The sequence below is a fragment of the Elaeis guineensis genome, chromosome 2 (genome assembly GCF_000442705.2).
Source record: "Elaeis guineensis isolate ETL-2024a chromosome 2, EG11, whole genome shotgun sequence".
Taxonomy (NCBI): domain Eukaryota; kingdom Viridiplantae; phylum Streptophyta; class Magnoliopsida; order Arecales; family Arecaceae; genus Elaeis; species Elaeis guineensis.
The window spans coordinates 102,721,732-102,741,831 of record NC_025994.2 but is presented as its reverse complement, the minus strand read 5'-3'; the positions used below and the strand labels follow the sequence as shown (position 1 = coordinate 102,741,831).

Below are 20,100 nucleotides of genomic sequence, written 5' to 3'. Positions count from 1 at the left end.
AGTGGGTCCCAAATGCGACAAGAGAAAGAATCAAACGATCCCCTTCTGCCACTGCATGACATTGCGAGCCTTTGTTTTTAAAGCCGACAGTGTTACAACTATTAGCGCATGATAAGCGGGCCACGGCTTTGGCGGCAGGTGGGTCTGGTGGAGACCGATGGGTCGAACCCATGTCACCATTGCCGTGGGTTCGCCGTGCATGATGTGCTACGTGACCGGCCCAAGCCGTTGTAACCTTTTTATTGAAAAATTAAAGCTCAGCAAATTCTTTGGGAGAACAAAATTTTCTACAATACTCAAAAAATATTATAAGATGCTATATATATATATATATATATATATATATATATATATATATATATATATATATATATTGAAATATCAATCAAAAAAAATAATTATGTAATATTTATCTAAATTATTCAAATATATTTGAAGTTTATTTTTTTTTAATATTTTAACATACACCGTCATCTATTTTTTAATAGATATTTTTAAAACATATACAATACCTACGATATTTTTTAAGCACCGCAGAGAATCCATCATCTTCTTAGGAATGAATCTTCTCAAATATAACACTGAAAGACGACACTTGCATGGACAATGTTATCACCAAAACCTAATTTGACGGGAATGGTGCCGGAGTACAAACTTACAAAGTTTGGTTGAATTGTTTTGCTTGGATTGAAAGATCTATTTGGAGTGGAGAATCAAAAGGAGAAACATTCAGTATTGCCCAATTTGATCCGATGGGGGAATATCTTTCGATACTTCAGTCCGGTGCCAAGTGCTGGTGAAGGGAGAAAGACGTAAGGAACATGTGATAGAGAGAGAAATCAAAAAAAAAAAAAGTAAATATAGAGAAGCAAATATAAAGAATCAGAGATCCTCATAATTAGCATATATAAGAGTGAAGGTACAAGATAGTTATCCAACATGATTAGACGCATAGTAGCAGTGGCAGCCACGATATGCAGGACGAGTTGTAAGGTGTAACTATCCCACAGCGTGCCTCTTAAAAGCAGGATTATAACCATCCTCTTAATGGTCCTTAAATGCCCTGGATGTGCTTTGAGATATGTGGTGCTTGATTACAAAGTAGTCCTATGGACATGTAGTAGCACCCTACTATTGATTGGTTGGCCTGGTCATAGTCATCATTAGTTAATAAATCTGAGCGGCCGGAGAACATTTTTTTTTTTTTTTTGGGTAAGAGTCTCACTCACTCATCTGGAGATAAAAGAGGGACGGGCCACACTCCGCTGAAAAAAAGGGAATTCCAATTTACTGGGAAAATGGCATGGGAACCACATGGACCGACAACATGAGTATGTTGGAAGTTGGAAGTTGGAAGCTTTTAGGTGAAATGGAGGTAATGTCATCTTAGGAAACTGGTGCGTTAACCACCTAGCAAACCTCTCAACTTCCTAGTTACGACCTTCTTTCCCCATGGTTTTTCCCCTGCTTTGTATCGCATGCTACATGTTGATGCTGTTGGCAACTATTTTCTAAGTTTGTAATTAGCATCATTTCCACCTCTTCTAACCTGCAACATCGAAGCCAGCATGGCAAGTAGATGAGATTCAAATATCTTTCCTTCATGTTAAATATTGCTTGCTGAGATTCAAATATTTTTCCTTTATGATAAATGTTGCCACACTTGGTGACTTTAACTTCTACACTGCAGCATGTATTCATGGTTAAGTAAAGGCTTTGATATAGAAGTATTTCAAAACAACCTTCTAGCGTAACAGATTGGCTAGGTAGCAAGTACCCTGAGAACAAAAAAAATGAAAAATCTCGCAAGTTCAATGTCTTTACTTATAAATTGATAGTTTGATAAATAAAAAAATTAGTTATACCAAGGGTAAAAAACAAGAAAAAAACACATATGCTACACCTTAGCTTGTCCCATGTTACTGATTATGCTTAAAAAAGAATGTATGTGTTTGTAAGGTTTCCAAACGCATCCTCCAAAGGCGCTGAAACATTGACAGCAAAGCAAAAGTTTCACATCCAGATGCTTTTGACTTGGGGATGTCTTAGTACCCTACCAAGAAAGTCGATCCAATTCTTCTGTCCAAAAAAAAATTTATATATAGTTAGATATAGGTCAACATAGATATATGCTATATGACTGATATATTATCTCCAGTCAAACTATCATTAAGCTTATATTTTTGACCGTTCATTTCGCCAACATATATCCTCTGCATGCTCAATTTTTAATATTTTTAATAGTCAACGTCATATCTCATACCACCATTAGTTATTGGGTCCATCCACCTTCCAATTGGGGCTTGTCTTTAGATTCATAATCTAGTCACATGTGACAGGTTATTGGTTGCCTACTGGTACAAGCAATTGTGATAAAAGGTAATTGCACAAAATATTAGATATTATTTTACATTGCAATGGATTGAACAAAAAGCTGGTAAATAAGAAACATATTTTCCTGAAAAGTACTGCCTTTTTTCCCCCCAGAACAATCTTTAATGAGGATACTCTACCAGTACAAGGAATTTGAGAGTATAGCAAGGAAAAAAAAAATCTAAAATACCAACATGGCCATATGTTAGTGGTATGCCCAAGATCCAATGTCCATCGGCATCGTCCAATAGATCAATAGCAGCTTGTCATATGGTCTCCATCAAAGATGCTATAAGGATGCTTAAAACCCTTCTAATAGATAGTGATTATAACTTAACCCATAAACACGTGAAATTAAGCTCCGTGATGCATGTAATGTATAGATAATTATTGAGTAATTAAGGCATACGTCTGTCTTATTTGATAACAGACACCGACCTTCATTTTATATAAATTATAAAGAGCTACCAAGAAATTTATATATGCACTTATCCTTACCTGCACTATATTACTCTCACTTTTTCCAAATCTCTACTACTACTACAAAATCCTTACTTCACTTGGATATTGAAGATTCCTCTGTCAGATAAACTCCAATAATTATTGGATGTCTCCACTCAAGTGAATAGTATCAAATAGAATTTTTTTTCATCCAAGCATAGCTATCCAAACACAACTTCACCTTTTTCTTGTCCAACCTGTCCGATTTCTTCTTCGGCTCAAAGTTTGACAGCAACCGCCACAAAGACAAACTCCCAAAGGATCTTTCAAAGAAATCTGAATAAGCTGAGCAATATCGTAAGATTGGCAGAAGAACAACAAAGACAAGAAACAATATTGGCATCAGTAAAGATCACAATAAAATAATTAATATAAATATGTTATTTATTTATTTCTCTGGTACGCTTTCTTGGGTTTATCCAGTGAATACATGACTAGGGTAACTGCTCAGAGAACCATTACAATTTTACTACCAGCGGAGCAACTTTACGCGAAAGCAACTGTCTAAAATTTAAAAAAACAGGTGGGATTACCTCTAACGACGGTCTATTCAGAAGGTACTTGACAAAACGAATTATCTCTGATTAATGGCCCATTCCGATGGAGGTTTGGATACATAAACTTCTCTAACTATATACGCATTATTAGACTGGTAGGGGCGAGAGTATATTTGAGAACAAAAAAAAAAAAAAAAAAGTGTCTATTTTGGAGGGGTGAGGCTGCATCTTTTGCTTCTTTTGTGACATCAACGTTGGATCATATTCTTCACAGTTTTTAAAGCATGTTAATCATTTTTTTTCCAATCCACCGTATAGCTCTCAAAGCGGTAATTGGACGATCCAACCGTTAACGTCACGAAAAAAAAAAATGATTCATTAAAAGATGCAATGCAAGCGCTGGAGTCCCTCACCGGAAAGTGGAAGCGGCTTTGTTTGTACGTATATCTCCCAAGATTCCGTCCAGTGGAAAAGAAAAGAGAAGAAAAGAAAAAAAAAGGAAAAGCAAGAAACTCCACCGTCCCCCCAAAACGCTACTACCCCTCCCCTTCTCTCTCCTCTCTGTCTCTCTCTCCTACTCATCTCCTTTTCTTACCTACGCCTCTTTTTGAGATCTAGACTAGAGATTTTGGTGGAATCTTAGCGGCGAAGTCTAGCTTGGGTTGGGAGAGGCGGCTCTTCCCAGGTGAGTTTCTGCAGAATGAGATAGCTTTTCGCGTTTCCTTTCCTTTCTTTTTTCCTCTTTGTTGTTTTTTTTTTTTTTCCAATTACTTCCATCTCGTTCTTTGGGTTCTTGGAGCGCTTGGTTGTATTCTTTGGACTCGGGAGTGGCGTTTTCGTGCTCATTTGTGCTCCCGATAGTGATTTCTTGAAAAAAGCCAGGGTTCTGTTTTGTAGGATTTGCGGCATTGGCGTTTGTCGTTGCTTTGGGGTCTAGATCTTGGTGCTTTTTATGTTCTTTCTCCGGAAAGAAGATTTTGATGCTTGTTAGAAATTGCGAGCGATTCGGAAAAGAATTCGATAAGTTGCATTATTTGGGATTTTGCTTCGATTTCTTATCCTTTTTTCTTCTCCTTGCAAGTTGCAAGCCAAGAATGGGGTTTTGATGATCGAAGGCTTTGTACGTCTCAAGATTCGAACTTTCGCTTTTAATTTCCCTATCTTTATACTTTCCTTTTATTTTGCGGTATGATATGCTTGCTACTTAATTTCTTCTGAGATTAGAAAGAAAAGAGCCTCGTGTCTGAAAAGATACGGAACCTGTTTGAATTTCTTGTGCAGTCGTGAAGGATTTGCTATTGAGTAGGATGAAACTTTGTTTTTCCCCAATAAAATACTGTTTTTATGTGCTAATCTTCCTCTTTCTTTCTTCTCTTTCCGAACAGGTTTCTCAAGTTTGGTGTTTAGAACAGGAAGTGTAATCAGCGCATCATGTTGTACGCTTGGATAGCTAGGATTAACTTGAGAATATCTGCATGTGTTGCTGCCGGTTTGATGGTAATTTTTATCATGCCATTTTCCCAGGCGTACACTAATGAACGAGATGGTATGCTATATTCCTGGCTATCTTCGTTATATACAATTTTTTTCTGAGCATTTGAAACTATATTGTTTTATTTGTCCTTTACTCTGCAGCTTTGATTCCGGTACTGGTTATCTAATGGTATTACTTCTTCCAGTAATATTTTAATTATGTCATTTCTTTTTATCTACTTTCTCTGATCTTTCTTGTTCAAGCAACTGTTGCCTTTATAACGGTGATTGTGCATGCTAAGATGCTGGTGCACGCCTTTAACCGTCTAAGCTGTGTGTGTAGAATTTAGATGCTTAACAAGTGTCAACCTGTCCATCTAAGCAGGTAGGAAACATACATCTCAGCCTTCATTGTCAGACTGTTTGGACCATGTGTCAGCTACAATCAGGGGTCCGATTTTATTCATTCTCTAGGGGAAGCTAGAAAATGAAAAAGAAATTGTACGATGGAGAGATGATGGAAATAGGTCTCTCTGGTTGAGATACCACATGTAGATGCGAACTCCGGGGAAGAATTTGTTCCTCATTCTGGTTCATGGTTCTGGCTGCAACATCTTTAAGTCACAATGTGTTTCACATACTTATAGAGATGAAATTTTTTCCTTAGAATTGTAGCAAATGTGTAAAAGAGAGCTCAGAGGAGTGTAAAGATAGTTAATGCAGCTGAAATTACCATGCAAGCAATAGGATAAAGGCAGATACCCCTTGGGATACTTCAGATACCAGATGCAGGTGATGTTTTGATTGATAAAAGGTCAGTTTACATGAAACACCTTTGGCAGGTGAAAACCCCCGATCAAGAGAAGTGGAATTATGTAGAAAATTTGAACCCTGGAACTCTGTATGCAATCATATACTAACAAAGGTTTCATTTCTATGCTATGCATGTAGCTATGCTGTTTGATATAACTAAGTAGAATATATTCAAGTTCGTATTTTTCAATTACAAGCTGCCAGGAGAAGCTAAAAACAATCATTAATCATTCAGCGGAACTATAAATTTTTATGTTGCTTATAATTCAAAGTGGTCCAATGAATGAGAGAGCATGATCCAATAATGAGTTCAAGAAAATATAATGTTTCTTCTTCCTGTAGCTTTTCTTTGTGAAGTTGACTGTGTAAAAAGGTGGTACCATAAAGGTCACATATATCTTTGTCATTAATTAGCCTTTTGTCTATGTAGCATCAAATGTCTTTTATAAAGTCTCATTTAATTTTACTTCATACTTGTTTCTTTTTGTTAGTGTGCTATATTATGTTGATTGCATGATTTTATTCTCAGAATAACATGAATTTATGGGTTTTTTGTCTTATGGGGGACACACACAAATTACTAGTAGCTGATTTTCAGATTTTCTTATAGCTACACATTCTGTTTATGGTTTATATCTTCTAAATCTTGTTTTCCTTTTAGTTTATGCCATAAATAGCTTGTATGGTGCGCTGGGCTCGCCTCCTCTTCCTGGATGGATTTCAAATGGAGGAGACCCCTGTGTGGAGGGCTGGCAGGGTGTCCAATGCATGGACTCGAATATAACTGGAATGTACAGTGATTTTCTTGCTAGCGATTTTTCCCCTTTAAGCAAACTTTAATTCATGTTTCTCATTAATTTAATTTTTGATAGAGTGCTCAATGGCGCAAACTTGGGAGGACAACTTGGTGATGAATTAGGCAATTTTACTTCAATATTAACGATGTAAGTTGCGTCGCTGTAAAATCTCATTATTCTATAAACATGATCAGGGTGTTGATTTTATGTTGTCATTGCATCACTGTGGAGACAAATTACTGCACAATGCTTCTTCAGCAGCAAAAATTCATTTTGTTGTTCATGTAAGTCTGGATAGATCATCGTGAATTAAATGATTTTTTTTTTCTTTTGGTGCAGAGATCTGAGTAATAATAATATTGGTGGAGGTATACCAGAAAATCTACCTGTTACCATGCTGAGATTGTATGTCTTGGGCCAAATCATCAAAATCCTGTGAGAGAATTCTGCTCAGTCTTTGTGTGTTGTCATTTTGATTGGAAATTTGTACTTTCTTGTGTTGTGGCAGTTTTCTTTCAGCTAACCAGTTCACAGGAAGCATCCCAAGTTCTTTGTCAAAGTTAACACTTTTGACAGACATGTAATTCATACAAATGGTTATAGCTTTAGCTATCTTTTGGATTAGTAGCTCCTATGGTTAGTTATCCTTCTTTTTTTTTTTTTTTTTTTTTTTTTTTGACTTTTGTACCCTCCAGGTCAGTCAATAACAATCATTTAACTGGAGAATTGCCAGATGCTTTCCAGTCTCTCACTGGTCTAATAAATTTGTGAGCTGTTTTACCTACACAAATCTCTTTTGTTCTTCTGCTTTTCTTTTTTACGTTACTGACTATAGGCATTTAAAACTTCAAACTAGGGATCTTTCTTTTAACAACTTGACTGGGCAACTGCCATCTTCTATGGGAAGCTTGTCATCTTTGACAACATTGTAAGTATTTTTGTTGTTCTGTCTACTAATTTCATTTCCATGGACATCTTAAATCTGAAGAATCTTTTGTTTTGTAGGCATGTGCAGAACAATCAGCTTTCTGGGACCCTTGATGTATTGGAAGATCTTCCTCTCAAAAACTTGTATTTCCCACACTTAAAACCACCCCCACCCAAAAACAGACCAAAAAAAACCACCCCCACCCCCACAAATATGCACATCATGACACCCGGCCACCAACAACGTGCACACACACACACACACAAATCATTGCTTCTTTTGCCAGTGTCTTAAGAGGTGGAATTGGTCAAGGCAGTTGAACTCTTTTCAATAGGACAAGGCAACTTGGTACTTAATCATTTCTCTTTCTTCAACAAATATAAAGAATCATGAGCTGAAGTATTTATTGGAAAAAAAGGAGATATTGAGATTACAATTAAGTCGATGGGAGTGTGGAACTCTATGATAGAATGGGGACTAAAATCCACCCATTTGCTTATGCATTAGTGTTGTTTCAAGAAGAGCTTATGCATTAAATTTGATGCACTGGAATCAGTCTACTCTTTTATTTTTTTAGTCTTCTTGGCATTGAGCTCATGCCAATCTGAGCCCATTTCAGTTGGTCTATGATCCAAATTATCACTGGAATAGATGTTTTCCATCAAAGTGGTCAAGGCCACCGGACTGCTTAGGTGGTTGGTTTTGGCCGATTCTTGTGGACTGATTTCCATCATTTTTCATCAGTTCAGCCAAACCACTTTACTTTTGGCATGTCATTTTCTGTTTCACTTTAGCGATGCCCAGTTGTTTTCTATTTGACATTTCTATTTGAGAGCAATTAGTTTCGGAGATAGTCATAATAAGTGAAGTGAGCCTGAAGTAGGTAAAAGCTGCTCTGGCGTCTCATTATATATAGGCATCTAAAGTGGGGAAAGGAATTTATGTAAAGTATTTTGTTTATTATGAAAGTTTTTAATATGAGCTTTCATGCATGAAGTCCACCATGGAGACTTGCTTCTGCCATAGAAAATCATTAAAGATAAGAATCTAGGCATGTTTTGTTATACCATTCTCTCCTCTCTTGTAGACTTCTACATTTTCCAATTGTGGTTTCTATAGATGAACACAAATGCTGGAAACAGAAGATGCTGAGATTAGAAACGTAAACAGCTGATGAAGTTATTACAGATACATGGTGTCTTCATCTGCTTTTGGTGGTGGCTTGTCAGCAACTCATGGTGCCTTGTTTACCTTTTCTTTCTCCTGAGGGTTAGAGAATTATATTTCTCCTTTCTACAGGTTTGGCCTTAGAAGTTAGAACCCTTCAATGTTTTAAACCTGAAGCCTGTGGATAGTTTCTAAGAACTCTTCTCCTCCTCCTCCTCATCTGTGTATTGACTAATCATACTGTTCAAAGAAAGATCTGATTTCAAATTTTACGTGCTCCTGAAAAACATGTAATATTTGAGCATTCCATGTTTGTTCCTCCTTGTGCTATGCATGCGCCTCGGTACAACTGCCTCTCTCTTGCACCTCATTCCATTTTTTAAAGTCACTTTGGCTATCTTCAGCGCACCTACAAACTGATGCACAGGTCTTTTACCTATAGGAGCTTTCCACTATGTGTTTTTAATTTTTATTTTATAAATGCTAACAGGAACATAGAAAATAATCTGTTCTCCGGACCCGTGCCTGTGAAGTTACTGAATATTCCAAATTTCAAGTAAGGGCCTTGTTTTACTTGTATTTTGTTTATTTTTTCTTGGATCTGATATATTCTATTTGGATGTGCTGGAATCATAATGAATGCTAAATTTGAAATTCCAGTGTACCAAAAAATATTCACCAAATTTTCTATGTTAATTTTTAGCTCATTTTAATCACAGTGTGGAACTCCAATTAACTGCGAAACACAATTTGCTTTTTTGGAAACTCTCAATTAATGAGTCTGCTATGCAGAAAGGATGGGAACCCATTTAATACCAGTGTAGCGCCATCATCAATGCCGCCACAACCATCATCACCTCTTTCAAAGGCACCACCTGTTCCTGGTACCATGCCTGCAAACTCTTCTGATGGACCGTCTGCTCAACAAAGTGCTCCACCAGGGAAAAAGAAACACCTTTCAACCATGAGGGTTATCGGATGTGTTCTTATTGCGGTGGTTTTATTTATTGTTGTCGTGCTGATGGTGATCTTTTGCATGTCAAAATACCAAGAACGGAAGTCTAAGCGTGGTGAATTATATAAAAGTCAGGTAGGGAGGGTTAGCAAAGGATCTAAGGAGCCTCGAAGCAAAGAGCATTTTATCATGCCAAAAGATGAAGTTAAAGAACGTAAGCTTTCCACCCTACACAAACTTTGAATTATTAGATTTTCTGGTTCTGGTTCTGGTTTTTTTCCTTTTAAACTATTGAATCTGGGAAGTGATTGCCAGCAGTTGCAAAGGAGATTCCTGAGGAACGGAAGAGGGAACCTGAAATCGATACGAGGATTACTGGTTAGGTTCATTCTACTTGATCATCTGTTGGCATTTGTTACGTTTGCTAGTTCAGCTACATAAGAGATAACTTATAAAGTATCACTGGCAGTTCCAGAGGAGACATTTGAAAAACAGAAAGAACATGTATATGAAATGGGAGGGACAAGCATTCTTGTAATGCCACCACCTCCAGTTGAAAAAGTTATTGTGAATCCCATTGCCCCTGCTGAAAATATTGAGAGTCCACCACCTGAACAGATATGTCCCCCAACTTCAGCGATATCCTTTTCCGTCGCATCTCTTCAGCAATATACAGACAGTTTTACGGAAGAAAGTCTGATCAGAGAGAGTAGGCTGGGCAAAGTATATTTGGCAGAGCTTCCTGATGGAAAGGTACTCCTTCTGAGTATGACTTTCACATTTTTTTGAAAAACTTGGGAACATGCTATTGAGTAGAACAGGAAGGTGTTGTCTGTTGCATTAATTCAGATCTGGTGAGGCTTATTGATCTCCGTAGTCAAAAAATTTGGAGCTTTTGATGTTTGTTCAAACATGGGCATTATCTTGATAATGAACCCTCAAATTTTAACAAAGATTATTAAATCCTAATTATGAAAATTCAATGCTTCATAAGGTTCATTATCTTTGATCACTTTCTTTTGAAGATCAAAATCTTAATGGTGGGATTTTCTCTCTCTGTGATGTCACATTTGATCTGAAACAGTAAATTCATTAACTTCTTAAATTTTTCACTACATTTTCCATCATGCATTGCCAGTCTTCTATATTGTAAACCTTAACTGTAAGTCCAATCTTTCATGGCTAAGTTTATGTGTACTACTGTTCTGTATGGTTTGGTAAGCCCCCATCCCCCACCTTATCACCACCATGAAAAAAGGAAAAAAGAAGAGATGATTTTTTTGTACATATGTATCAGCTGCTTTCTCATTTTTGTTGGGGATCATACCACTGCTCTTATATCTAACTCTATGGCCACTCTCAATATGCACTATTATTGGTAAAATTTGAAATATTAATTCACATTATGTAAATAGGAATGCAATATCAACTCCACAGCCTCTCTAAAAGATCATGATGGTTGTTATCTTCTTATAATCATGCGAGGTGATATTAGCGCACTTATCTGATAGCTATTTTTACTGTACAGCTATTGGAAGTTATGAAGATTGACAATGTGACCTCAAGAATACCAGTTGATGTGTTTCTAGAGCTGGTAGCGAATATTTCTGAACTTCGGCATCCTAACATTGTTGAGCTCGTGGGTTATTGTGCGGAGTTTGGACAGCGTTTACTTGTCTATAAGTACTTCAGTAGAAAGACCTTGCGTGATATACTTCACTGTGGAGATGATCTCAACAGGAAATTATCATGGAATGCCCGTCTCCAGGTGGCCCTTGGAGCAGCAAAAGCATTAGAGTAAGAGGGACTTTTCTTTTGTTAATAATGGTTTAGAATTTTTCTTTTATAGAACATCTGTTTTTGTGCTGAAGGTATCTTCATGAAGGCTGTCAACCACCAATTGTCCATCAGAATTTTGAGCCTGCCAATGTTCTTATTGACGATAAGCTGGCTGTACGTGTTTCTGATTGTGGCCTGGCTTCACTAATGTCATCCATCTCAGTGACTCAGGTGAGCTTTTGTAATAAGATATTGTGTATATGGGTCTTACTGTTTTATTTAATACATGATTGCTTAATTTAAAGCTAAATGATTGTTTTGACCGAAGAAAATCAAGCAATCATATTGTGTATATGTGTCAGAGGACAAATACTTTGTTGAAAGCAGTGAAAAGATTGATGTGACGTGCCACATGAGGGTGGTGATACATGTATTGGCCATACTCTGACCAAGCACACATTATAAGAATGCTAGAATATGTTTGACATTAGGCACTCTATGAGGACATCAGTACATGTATTTAATGCTCCTTAATCTTTACCAGCAAATTGTATCTTTTTGACTCTATGGGTCACTATACAAGCCATCAGAAATTGAGAATGTTGTATTACATTTCTTGAACTCAATCTAAACTCTCTACTGACAATTCTGGAATTCCTAAGGAAGGCAATGTTGGAAGTAGAGGATCTTCCATGAAACTTCTACCTGCCACTTTGAAGGTGTAAATGTAGAATAGGGACATATAATCAATAACAGTTTTAGCGGCTGGAGCTAATGTAATTAGAGAGCAACCCTCCAAGTTATCTTCAGACTCGGAAAGTCTCAATTGGAAGGGAAAACGCTAGTTTTGGTATATGGATTTGCATTAACCTATGATTAGTTAGTTTATAAGTGGAATAGTGAAATTTGATGCAAGTCAGGTGTCTTACGAACCTGTGATTTGGTAAATTTCTGGATCTAATGCATTAGCTGCCTTTCTAGAGGCATGTGAATATAGGCATGCGAATGTTCCTTTCGAAGCTATCTTTAGAAGCTGTCTTTAAGTTCTATATGTTTCTTTAAAGCTCCAATATGGGATTAGAATAGAGTATGGCTCCTGTTAGAAATAAGGTATTTAATACTCTTTGGATAGGGTCAGGAGTTCTACACAATATAATTTTTGGTTGAGAAGTGTTTGACAAGTATTCTTGTTGATTATAACTTGTTGTAGTAGCTTGATAGATTGAAGAAGCCATGTATTCATTTATGATGAATATATTTCAATGATACAAACAAATAAAATTACCTTTTCATGGTGGATTACTTGTAATCATGAGAGAATTCACTTAGCCCCCATTTTTTTTCCATTTGCACTATCTGGTGTGTAACATTTGTTAAAATGCATCAATATCATAACTTTTAGATGATGATAATGGAAAAATGGGGCTCACCCCCGCCACCCCAAAAAAAGAAAAGATAACATAAAAGGGGCCTATCTATTAATGAGATTTTCATGCATGTTTTTCCTTATAAACCTGTTTGGAATCATTCATAAACTGTCATACGATGATGTAGGGATGTTTATACGTCACTAGGCATGCTGATTAAGTCATTGAATTTGTTGAAGTTCAAGCCAGCTTCTCATATAATTTTAAATAATTATATATAAAATAATTAATAAACATACTAGATTTCGCACGGTTGTTCCATAATTTTTTAGTGCCATCAGTCTGTCATATCAATAATAACTACATCATCATGCTCAACATATGAAGTCACTCTTTCGCAAAATCAGATAAAAAATGTATTTAAATTTTATTAGGAGATCCAAGTACAGCTATATGTCAGTACCTTGTTAATTGTATATATTGCCAATGTCTATCATCAGCCACGATATTTGACTGGAAAGAACATGTATCCTTGAAAGTAAAGAACTGTCCTAATGTTGGAGGTGCAGATGATCCAAAGCATGTTACAACTGCCGGGTGTGAATGCTTTCCAAATTAAACAGTGAAATTCGCTGAAACTTATAGAAATTAAGTAATGAAACATGCCACATGTCAAGAAAATCTAGAAAAATTCATGAAGTTTGGGATTGCTATAAGTGCCAACAAAATGGGCATTTTGTAAAAACTTAATGAAATGAACATCATAACAATAATTCACACTTTATTACATCATATCATTAGAAACAGATATAATGATTGAAAAGGAAAATGCAATGGAGATGCATGACCATGAATAGAGTTGAGCATGATTACAGATAGCCAATGAACCAATTGGAAGTATGGAAAAATTTAAAATTGCTTTTAGGTGCTTGCTTCAATGATAGCGGGATTTTGAGGTCTTGGTAAACTAATTGATAGCTTGTATCCTGTAATTACATCAGAAAGGAAAATGACTAGGAGCATAAAAATCAGACGACTGTACTTTTAATAATAAACTGATCAAACTTCTGTAAATGTATAGAAGTTCTTGATAAAAAAATTGATACTCCTTGACATATCAGCTTTACAAAACTGAAATTAGCATATTAGCTGACAATTCATAAGCCTTGATTCTGAATTCAATTCCAAAACCATTTATGCATTAGTAACTGTATTGTCATCCGAACAGCAGTTGTCAGGTCGTATGCATGCATTATACAGTTATGAAGCACCAGAACTCAATGAATCTGGGACACATACTGATCGGAGCGACGTTTACAACTTTGGAGTTGTCATGTTAGAGCTCCTTACTGGGAGGAAACCATTTGACAGGTAACAAAAATATGCTTTTGCCTCAGAGTAGGGCAAGACTTTAATTGGCCAGTGGACTTTGTTATTTTTCTTTAGAAAATTCATGATGATTTATGAACTTATCTGCTGCTTTCTTCCCTAAAATATTGCAGTTCACGGCCTCGCGTAGAGCAGCATCTAGTGAGATGGGCCAGTTCTCAGCTTTATGACATTAACGCCTTATCAAAGATGGTGGATCCTTCTATCGGTGGAAAGTATTCTGAAAAGTCATTATCACGGTTTGCTGACATCATTAGTCGTTGTATTCAGGTGAAGTTTTACTTTTTCTTGCTTGGACACCCACTATCACGAGCATGGATATAGTTGCCTAAGCTCGAGTTTGGTGCAAACCTACTTTCTGGAATGCTGTTTTCAAGCATGCTTTGACCTACTCGATTTGCTTTTATCTATATAAATACTGAAGCAAGCTAGTCCTTTTTGGGAATGAGAAAGGATTCTTCATTTCTTAGAAAATTAATTGGGGAAGAAAAATAGTAGTAAGCATCTATCTTCCTCTTCTCTCTCTCACTACGAAAGGTTATGTTAGGTGTATGTCCTAGAAGTCAATCTGACTGATACATTCTTTCTAGGACATAATTTTGTACTTGATCTTATTATTTATTAATAAAATTGAATAGTTTATTTTCATTTATATTGTGTATATGTTCATGAATCGTCCAAGAAATTATTAAGATAATGACATTCTCAAGAGTTGATAATTTAAAGTATGTGTCATTGGTGCTTAATTCTTAAATTGTTCCCGATCGATGGATCATTACGAGGATGGTGATTGATCCGGTAAGATTGGTGTATGGATTGCTTTCTTTTGGGTGATGAGTCTCGAGTCTACAGTGTGGGGACACTGTAGCAAGAGTGCAGGTGGTTAGAGAACAAGAGTACAGAGCGTGCCCAATATAAGAAGTCACTTGCATGTCTACTCGTCAATGACTTCTCGATGCTATAGTGGTGTGCTTGATTTTTTGACCTGCGGTGCCTCTGTTATTCACGATGAGATTGCTGTAGTTTGACTGTACATACACTTAGTCTTTAGCCATATGGATACTTACGGTACATATTAGCTACAGTAAGTTCATTGTAGGAGGGTATGCATCTATATGGGATTTATCGATCTTGGTAGATAAGGAGCGGTCCTATTTGATTTATGAGATTGAGTTCTAAAGACCATAGCCATGGTAGTGTGAATAATGAAAAAAAGTTTTCATAATATTTCACAGTATGAACTCGAGTTGAATAAATCTCATGTACGACAGATGATGGGGTTTGACGAGTTTTTCATAATCTTCGTCTTGTAGAGACTCAATAGAAGAATTGTATCACACGGTAACACATCTAGAGGTTCAATACCTTCCGTTCTATTGGGTTGCCATTAGATGTTGTTAGATGTTACTGATGGATTGTAAGATCAACAAAAATTATTTTGATGGTCGATAATTTTTATTGGATGAGTTGAAACTGTCCAATCTATTGAAAGAAATTTTAATGATATTAGTGATGGAGATAATAATATATTTCACTATAAAATAGAACCTATGGGTCACATACATAAGAGGTTCTGACTGATCGGATAGTTGAATTGGGATTTTGAATCGCTGTAGGATCCGATTATTAATATGATTAATGATTGGACTGATTTGTAAAAGTTACAAAAGAGAATTTGCTAATAGTTAGTGAGTTAAAGGAGGAGTTATTTGCAATTGTTGCTACATTATTTGATTTGATCAAATAATTGAAGTTGAGTCTTAGTCAAATTAAATTAGGATTTAATTTAATTGGACTTGGTCTGAGTTTAAGTCAAATTGGGTTTCATTGGTCTAAAAGGTTTTGGACTCAACAAGTTTTTCACTTATTATGAAAACAAATCAGATTGGGTTTTGACCAGACCTTGGACCAAGTGTTTGACTTGGTCCAAGAGACATTACACCCAAGATTTATCCACGCTACAAAGGGATTACCATGGAGTTTTCTTTTTGCATGGAGAGTAGCAGCACCAAAAGATAAGTGGCGCCTTATGAGATAGGGCCAACTCCATCTTATAGAGTCCTAACGCCACAGGACTATCCAAAAATCCTAAGACCTTGGTTTTAAGGTGGTTGGGGCTTGATTAGCGCCCCCTAAGATCTAAAAAGGGGGCGTGTGTGACAGGAGATAATGAAAAAGAGATCTGCATGAAAGTAGTTCACGCACAAGGAAGGGGCGCTACTTTATCCGAGATGCCTCCTTGCTTTCTTTCTTTCTTGCAACATCCAAAGAGTTGGACGCCTAAGATCTTCACGCCCCAATCTCATCTCTTCTCCCATCTTCCTCCTCTAGTTCTCTGTTGTTCTCTTGAGAAGAGAGAATAAAAAAAAAAAGATTCCACATCCAAAGCGTGATCTCTGCAAGGGAGCTAGCATCTCAATGAGATTAGAATCTCTTAATCAGATCATCTTCGTACGAATACCTGTAGAAGTCGGACGCATGTGCGGCTTCAAATGAATCTTGAAGACATTCATGATCATCGAATTGCAGGGGAGATCTACCCGTGCAAGGTGAAGATCATATCTTCCTCTCTTTTTATTTTAATTTTAATCTTAACTATGAGGGATGGTGCGTAGTCGTTGATAGCACCAAAAATAACTCTACTCATTACGTAGGTAGGATGAGTCGAGATCGTATCCTCAGGGACTTTGGGCTAAGTTGAGATTACAAAATAAAAGAAAGAAGCGTTGTTTTTTATTTAGAAAATAAATTATCTTAAAATTGATGTAATTAGAAAATAAAGAGCTCGGGAGTTTTGAATTAATTTTGCACTAGTAGAGTTGTATCTCTTTTTTTAATTAAATAGATGTGATTAATCTTAGAAAAAATATCTGTCTTTCCTCGACACACTCTGTACCCGTAGATCATGGCGTGTCTTCAGAAATTACTAGGTAAACAACTCTTCTTTCCTCGGCACGCCCCGTACCTGTAGATCACGGTGCGTCTCCGGAAAGTAAAAGTTGTTCCTAATATTAATCTAACAGGAAAGCATAAATAAAAGCATATGAAAGAAAGCAAATAAAGAACTCATGACGATTTAAATAAAAAGCATAATCTTTATTGCATATAAAGAAATACAAGAAAGTTTAGAATAATAAACTATTTCTGTGTCGTTACAAAATTTCTTCTCCACTCCCGAGACTGCTAGCCTAGCTGCTCATGAAGTAGTCCCTTTCTATTCCTCTATGCAAGGCTCTAGAAGAATTTCTGGGCTCCTTCTCTAATGGAAGTACAAAAGTCTTTTTATAGGTGTTAGGAAGGAGGAGTTTTACAAGGTTTTCCGATGTGGGACTAAAGAAAATACTAAGGATTAAAAGATGGATGGATGAGATAAAAAGATCACAAGCAGATAAAGAAAATACAAATTCTTCCTTTTGAAGTATTTTCAAATATCATATTTTTTTCCTTTTAATAAGCATTTGTTCGTCACTGTGTCCGTCAGCATCAAATTCCCCGCGAACCTGCCTCGCGCCCGCGCCCATGCCCGCACCCGCGCACGCCCACTCGCACGTACCTGCTACAATGCCGCGCCCGCGATGCCGCGCGTCCGCCCGCGTCTGCTTCCGCGTCGCGCCCGCGTGAGCCTTCCACGCCGCGCCCGCGTGAGCCTTCCGCACGCTCACGCACGTGTTAACACTCCAAAAGGAAACTTTTTAATTCCAAAAAGAAACTTTTGTTTCTTTATAATTACGTCTATATTCTTTTGGATTCCTTGCATAGTATCTTCATTTTCTATAATACCGTATGCATCCTTTTTTTATTTTAATTTTATTTTAAGTCCAATTTTCTTCAAACTTAAGTCTTTTTGATCTATGAATCGGACTCTTTGTATCGACGATCACCTTTCCTGTAAAACATAAAAAGAAACATCAAATTCTTAATAAATAAAATAAATTAACTATAATTTTCTGATTTAAATGACTTAAATTAAGTATTTATCACATCCTCCAATTTGAATTTTGCTTGTCCTTGAGTAAAATAGATATATCAGCATTATGTTCCGACTCGGTCTTGAATCAAAAGTTAAGTTAGACATCCCAAAAGGTAGATGATATCTGGTCAGACCATTAAAGAGATACTTCATTGGATTATCAATTTGACCCAATTAGTGGTTGAGTATTAATTAAAAAAATTTCAAGAGCTTTTCTTTCACCAACTCCCACTTTACTCTTCAAATCCTCTAACTTAATGTGAGAGAGGTTTATTATCTTCTTGCAATTTAGTCCCCTTATTATCCATTATTATTATTATTATTATTTTTAACATTGCCTACCTTTTTACGCGAACCACAACACTTACTTAGGCGAAGGGACCCGGTTACTCAGTAGGAAACCAATGTTTATATATATATATATATATATATATATATATATATATATTTTAAGAAGAATTTTTTTGCATACCTCGACCTTTTCACCCAATCTCTCATGAAGCAGATTCTTTATTGAGATCAGTAAGAAGAGGGTTGTAGAATCACTCCTAAAATTTGGTCTAGTCTAAACCCTACCATTCATTGAGTTTTCTTAATAATTTATTCCTCAGTATTTCTAAAATTATCTTGACCGTTAATCATTCATTGATTAGGATGCCTAATTGACTCTTAATCAAAATAAAATTCGGATACACAAAACTAATTATTTCTGACCATACTCGAGGATTTGATTAATTTCCTCCCCTCCAACTTAATCTACATTATCCTCAATGGAGTAGGAAAGCAAAGAAAATAAAAGGAGAGAGTGCACCTGGGATAATTTTGCTTCGGAAGTTGAAGATAGTTTCATTGATTAATAGGTTCTTGTTCTAAATTTTTGCAGCTGCAATAAAGTAAAAAAAATATGAAATCGTTGAGTTGCCTCCCAACAAGCGCTAAGTTTTTCGTCTTCAGCCAGACTGAATTGAGTATTATGGCGGTATTGGATCCACTAAATCAATAGATTCAATTAATTCTCCATCACTAATTTCATCTATGTAAGGTTTCAATCGCTGATCGTTCACTTTAAAGGTGTTCCCTTGTTTAGGATTTTTGAGTTCTATAGCTCCATGAGGAAATACCTGAGTTACAATGAAAGGTCCGTCCCAACGTGAGCGAAGTTTTTCAGGAAACAGACGCAACCTAGAGTTGAAGAGCCAAACTTTTTTATTGGGCTCGAATGTTTTTCGTGCAATAAATTTATCGTGGTACGCTTTAGTTCGAGCCTTATAAATTCTGGCACTCTCATACGCTTCATTGCGTAGCTCTTCAAGTTCATTTAGTTGAAGTCTCTTATTGGAACCTGCATTTTTCATATCAAAGTTAAATTGCCGTATGGCCCAAAATGCACGATGTTCCAATTCCACCGGCAGATGACAAGCTTTTTCGAATACAAGTCGACAAGGAGATATTCCTATGGGTATTTTAAAAGTAGTACGGTAAGCCCATAATGCATCATCCAAGCATGCTGATCAGTCTTTTCTATCGGGTCTTACCGTTTTTTCAAGAATATGCTTGATTTCTCTATTGGAGACCTCAACTTGGCCACTTGTCTGGGGGTGATAAGGTGTGGCAACTTTATGAGTTATTCTGTATTTTTTCATTAGCATGTCGAAGTGCTTATTTGTGAAGTGTGTACCTCCATCGCTAATTATGGCTCTTGGGCATCCAAATCGACTAAAGATGTTATGTTGAATGAACTTGATCACGATTTTGTGATCGTTGGTTTGGGTTGCCATAGCCTCTACCCATTTTGATACGTAGTCCATTGCTACCAAAATATACTCGAATCCAAATGAGGAGGGAAAGGGTCTCATGAAATCAATTCCCCAAACATCAAAAATTTCTACTACAAGTATAGGGGATAGGGGCATCATATCTTTTCTCGAAATATTTTCTGTTTGCTGGCATCGCAAATAATTACGACTGAATTCATGTGCATTTTTGAATAGTGTCGGCCAATAAAATCCACTCTGCAACACCTTTGCTGCAGTTTTTCTTCCATTAAAATGTCCCCCACATGCCGGAGAATGGCAAAAAGTGAGAATGCTT

General features: G+C 36.5%; 1 protein-coding gene across 12 annotated transcripts in view; it reads left to right on the top strand.

Moving 5' to 3' along the window:
* The first annotated feature begins 3,810 nt into the window (after positions 1-3,810).
* LOC105032602 (protein STRUBBELIG-RECEPTOR FAMILY 3) overlaps positions 3,811-20,100 on the top strand; it is a 76,834-nt gene continuing 60,544 nt past the window's right edge. Inside the window, exons 1-17 of one of the 12 annotated variants that reach the window (XM_010907103.4) lie at positions 3,811-4,056; positions 4,757-4,917; positions 6,319-6,448; positions 6,530-6,601; positions 6,794-6,889; positions 6,963-7,034; positions 7,150-7,221; positions 7,311-7,382; positions 7,460-7,525; positions 9,040-9,105; positions 9,342-9,718; positions 9,823-9,882; positions 9,962-10,257; positions 11,033-11,301; positions 11,376-11,514; positions 13,879-14,021; positions 14,153-14,309. In XM_010907103.4, coding sequence (XP_010905405.1) covers positions 4,803-4,917; positions 6,319-6,448; positions 6,530-6,601; positions 6,794-6,889; positions 6,963-7,034; positions 7,150-7,221; positions 7,311-7,382; positions 7,460-7,525; positions 9,040-9,105; positions 9,342-9,718; positions 9,823-9,882; positions 9,962-10,257; positions 11,033-11,301; positions 11,376-11,514; positions 13,879-14,021; positions 14,153-14,309 — 2,202 coding nt within the window. In that variant the 5' untranslated portion in view covers positions 3,811-4,056; positions 4,757-4,802. Of the gene's footprint in view, positions 4,057-4,213; positions 4,492-4,756; positions 4,918-6,318; positions 6,449-6,529; positions 6,602-6,793; positions 6,890-6,962; positions 7,035-7,149; positions 7,222-7,310; positions 7,383-7,459; positions 7,526-9,039; positions 9,106-9,341; positions 9,719-9,819; positions 9,883-9,961; positions 10,258-11,032; positions 11,302-11,375; positions 11,515-13,878; positions 14,022-14,152; positions 14,310-20,100 lie in introns of those variants that run through there. The other 11 variants (XM_010907088.4, XM_010907137.4, XM_010907132.4 and 8 more) reach the window with 11 other exon arrangements.